The sequence below is a fragment of the Octopus bimaculoides genome, chromosome 1, assembly GCF_001194135.2.
Source record: "Octopus bimaculoides isolate UCB-OBI-ISO-001 chromosome 1, ASM119413v2, whole genome shotgun sequence".
Lineage (NCBI taxonomy): Eukaryota > Metazoa > Mollusca > Cephalopoda > Octopoda > Octopodidae > Octopus > Octopus bimaculoides.
The window spans coordinates 57,428,239-57,433,033 of record NC_068981.1 but is presented as its reverse complement, the minus strand read 5'-3'; the positions used below and the strand labels follow the sequence as shown (position 1 = coordinate 57,433,033).

Sequence of the window (4,795 nt, the reverse complement as noted above, 5' to 3'; positions counted from 1 at the left end):
CCATGTTAAAGTTGTCGTATTTCTATAATTTCAACCAATCACTGACGTCCATTCAGCCGATATACATTAAGTGCCGACTACATAAACAAATGATTCTGAAACAATTCTATCGGTGATAGGGTTAGGGTTAGGGTAAAACAGCAAATTTAAAAAGAAAAAAGCAAATAAAACGAAGAAAAAAAAAGAAAAAGAAAAAAAGCAAATAAAACGAAGCTATGGCTTAATCAGCCAAAGGAGTAAATATAAACAACTGAATACTTGTCAGTGATTGGTTGAAATTATCGAAATAAGACAATTTTTTACATGAAATAAATTCGAATACAAAAATATTTTTCTGTTCTATAACACAAAATAGATAAGTATACGAAGTTTGAAAAATGTGGCCCCCGTTTTAAAAAAGATCCGAGAACACTGAAATGGGTTGATATGGTAATCAAAGTAGTCAGAATTTGTGATAGAATACTTAAGATTAGATTAGTGCTGCAACATGGTTTAGCAACTATTACCTTGGCCTATGCTCCTCAGCCGGGGCTGACTGATGAACAGAAAGACCGATTTTATGACACTCTCTTGCAGACTACCTCGTCGACAAAGGACAGGGACCTTCTCTTTGTAGCTAACAACTTCAATGGGCATGTCGGACAACATACAGGGGGCTTCCATGGCATACATGGAGGCTATGGTTTTGGTTCCCATAATGAGGGAACCAGGCTGCTGGAGTTCTGTGATGCAAATGATCTTATGGTTTGTAATACTAACTTTAGGAAACCTGCCAGCCACTTAGTCACCTACCGATCAGGTGGACACACTAGTCAAATTGATTACATCCTCACAGGAAACGGGAAAGATGGCTACTTATAAATGCCAAAACTTTCTCAGGTGAAGAATGCACCCCACAACATAGATTAGTAGTTAGCGACTTTAGGATCAGGGCTAAATGGATGCCAGAGAAGACGGCCAACATGGAGAAGGGTCTGGAAGATTAAGGATCCTGCGAATGGACAGAGATTTAGAGACGTATTACTCAAAGTTTTTGACGAAATAGAGGTAGATATAGCATCACATGATGTGGAAGACAACTGAAGGTTTCTACAGGACAACCTGTCGAGGGCTACTGACCAGATCTGTGGATGGTGAAAAGTCATCTATAATGTGGTAGTGGAACAATGTAGTTGAAAGGGCCATTAAGGTAAAGAAACAGGCATGGAAGCATTGGAAGAACGGTGGTAGCAGGGAACTGTATCAGATCACCAGAAGCTAGGAGACAGGTTTACTTAGCCAGAAACGAAGCAGATAAGAAAAAATTTGCCAATGTTCTGCGTTGTGAGGATCAAAGACTTGAAGTGTTTCATGTTGCAAGACAGAGTGTGAGAGAGAATCATGAAGTCATAGGACAGAAATGTGTCTGCATGGATGATGGCCCACTTGCATTTGATGAGGCTGCAAGGAGAGAGACTTGAGACACCATTATGAAAGGTTGCTAAATGAAGAGAACAAATGGGAGAAAGAGAGTCTGCCAAATGTTGACCCAACAGAGGGACCAGCCATCCGAATGGACAGTACCTTGGTAAATAAAGCAATTAAGGGTATGAAGACAGGGAAAGCCCCCGGCCCATCAGGAATCACTGCAGAGATGCTTAAAATGTCCAGTAGTATCGGCTATAGTCTAGTCACCTGTATAGTCAATCAGGTGACACATGAAGGAGTCAAATCCAATGACTAGTGTAGCAGCACCATAGTCAACTGCTACAAAGGTAAGGGTGATGCATTAGATACGAATAATTAGAGGTATCAAGCTGTTAGATCAGGTAATGAAAGTCACACCCTAGCAGTAGAGGGATCCTGTGGAAGCGGCAGATCCAGGAAGACCTGGGATGAGGTGCTGAAGCACACAACCTTCAAACGTTGGGCCTCACAGAGGTGATGACAAGAGACCAAGACCTTTTGAGATATGCTGTGCTTGAGAAGACCTGGCAAGTTAAGTGAGAGCGTAACCATGGCCTATGCCAGTGCAGCATAACCAGCCCATTTAAGACTACCCTTCAATCATTGGGCAATAAACTGCGCTTGCGAAGACCTATTGAGGCAAGTGAAGTCATTGTCGATGACAGTACCACCTGATTGGCACCCATGCCGGTGTCACATAAAAAGCACCATTCGAGTGTGGTTGATACCAGTGCCGCTTGACTGGTCCCGTGCCAGTGGCATGTAAAAAACACCATTCAAGCATAGGTGTTGCCAGTGCTGCCTGACTGGTTCTTATGCCAGTGGCACGTAAAAAGCACCATCCAAGTGTCGCTGATGCTAGTACTGCCTGACTGGCCCTCGTGCCGGAGGCACATAGAAAACACCCACTACTATCTTGGAGGGGTTGGCGTTAGGGCATCCAGCTGTAGAAACATTGCCAGATCAGTTTGGAGCCTGGTGCAGCCTCCTGGTTCACCAGCCTTCTGTCAAACCGTCCAGCCCATGCCAGCATAGAAAGCGGACGTTAAAAAACGATGATGATGACAAATGTGGTCTCTGTAACAGACAAAGAGAGAAATCACTGAAAAGGTTGCAAATACCAACAAAAGAACTTTGACAAATAAAACAAAAACAATCAATTAGTTAGATATTTAACCAATTGACTAATAATAAAGGAGTGTAGTTGAACCAGTGTGTGTGTATGTGTGTTATAGTTGCCGGTGTAATGATTCTCAGAGGTTTTCTCAAAACCAGAAGTAGTTTCAGCAGGGTTTAACAGATTGCCAGACACCTCATACCAGATTCAGGATGAACAACAGCATCAAGAAATTTACCCAGTACTCATTGACTCCCATAAAGGCATGGTGAAATCTTTTAGTTAACTTTGTGAAATGGATTTAAAGAAATTTTGAAAAAAAAAGAATGTATAAATACCCATCCAATACTTGAAACTAATTTCAAATCTACATAACACTAATCAACATTATATCATCATAAAAATGGCATATTTACAATTGACAATATCTCCAACAGCCCTGCGAGTCTCTCGTTCTTCAACCAATTTCTTCAAATTGTTTAATTCTCGAACATAGTAGCGTTTCCGTTTTTCATTCCGTATCTTTACCTTTTGTTTACTCTTAACACTTTTGGCCATCTGAAAAGAATGAAAATGTAGTTAGTCAAATGGAAAAATAAAACTAGAATTCATGTAACATATTTTATATTGTAAGGGACCTAACAAACTAAGAATCCAAATTAAGATGGAAAAACAAATCAAGACCAATTTCATGTTCTTCAAAAATGCTTACAATTACAGTATGTAAATGTCTGCATGCAAACACTGATAAACTATTAAATACAAACAAAGTGAAGCCCATTATATATGTATATATGTGTGTCTTCTTGCTCTAACTATGCAATAGTTGTAAACATGTATTGATGTCATACAAGTGGTGTCATCTGCCTCCAATCTTCTGTGAAAACATGTCCAACCATGGGGAAAATAATACCTTGCATGTAAACAAGTGAAGGTTGGCAAGACAAGGGACATCAACCACAGAAAATCTGTTTCAGCAAATTCTAACCATAGTTAAGAAGACATGATGATGATGGTGATGATTTTAACCTGTTTTCTAAAAATTAAAATCTATGGTCATATACTAAATAGGCTTTTTTGAAAAGGTTAACTAAGATGACATGAACACAAAATGAAATCCCCAAGATGGGTGGACTGTTCATGTTTGATCCAAAGCTTTGGAATGGAGATGTGTTTCAGAAAGTTCTAATCAGTGTCAGTTATCAAAATTTGAAATGACTAATTTTGGTAATAAAAGATTTTGCATTTTAGCTGATATAATAATGACATAAGAAAATAAGCAGGCTTTCTGGACTAAAAATTTATTTAGATGACAATAAGAAATGTTCAGTCTAAATATTCTTTTCTACTCTAGGCAGAAGGCCCCAACTTTTTTGGGAAGGGGACCAGTTGATTAGATCGACCCCAGTACACAACTGGTACTTAAGTTGACCCTGAAAGGATGAATGGTAAAGTCAACCTCGGTAGAATTTGAACTCAGAACGTAAAGACAGATGAAATACCGCTAAGCATTTTGCCCACCATGGTAATGCTTCTGCCAGTTTGCCGCCTCATCTTTATCTTGGATAAAGATAAGAATTGTCGCTCAGTCTAAATATTAATTCAGCTCTTAAATGGACTGATGAAATTTACAGAGATCCCTTTAAGATGTTTCAAGTACTAACATGTTTTGAGGAACAATAGTAATCAATATGAACTGATCAAATAAACAATGAGAAGCAGAAAATCTATAATGGATTTCTTTCCTTATCCCAACAATATTTATTCCCGATTGACACAATGAATAGTTTCACTAAACCAAAATTTATACAAAGTACCCATCCTTTTATTGTAGGCATATATGCACTTTTCTGGGGAATACGCTTCACACGTTTTACACATATTAAGACAGGCAACCAGCTGGCCCAAGATTGCTCATTGGATTTGCAGCATCTTAACTTATGAACCGCTAAGTTACAGAGGGACAAACACACATACATATATACGACGGGCTTCTTTCAGTTTCTGTCTACCAAATCCACTCACAAGGATTTGGTCGGCCTGAGGCTATAGTAGAAGACACTTGCCCAAGGTGCCACGAAGTGGGACTGAACCCGAAACCATGGTTTCGGGTTCACTTTTTGGTTTTTGGTTATGGAGGATCCATAATTTTTTTTTCAAAAATCGCATTTTCAAAATTTCTATCTCCTCACCCCATCTTCATTTTTTCACTTTTTCTGGGTTTTCTTTTTT

At 39.1% G+C, this 4,795-nt stretch overlaps 2 protein-coding genes across 2 annotated transcripts in view; one reads left to right on the top strand and one right to left on the bottom strand.

Annotated features, from left to right (window-relative positions):
• Positions 1-4,795, top strand: part of LOC106881036 (interferon regulatory factor 1) — a 72,055-nt gene that overhangs the window by 14,319 nt on the left and 52,941 nt on the right. The gene's annotated exons all lie outside the window — the stretch shown is intronic.
• The window catches only part of LOC106881034 (18 kDa learning-associated protein of slug-like), a 10,696-nt gene that overhangs the window by 3,173 nt on the left and 2,728 nt on the right, over positions 1-4,795 (bottom strand). Inside the window, exon 2 of the mRNA XM_014931232.2 lies at positions 2,980-3,121. Within this exon, the coding sequence (XP_014786718.1) occupies positions 2,980-3,121 (142 nt within the window). The remainder of the gene's footprint in view (positions 1-2,979; positions 3,122-4,795) is intronic.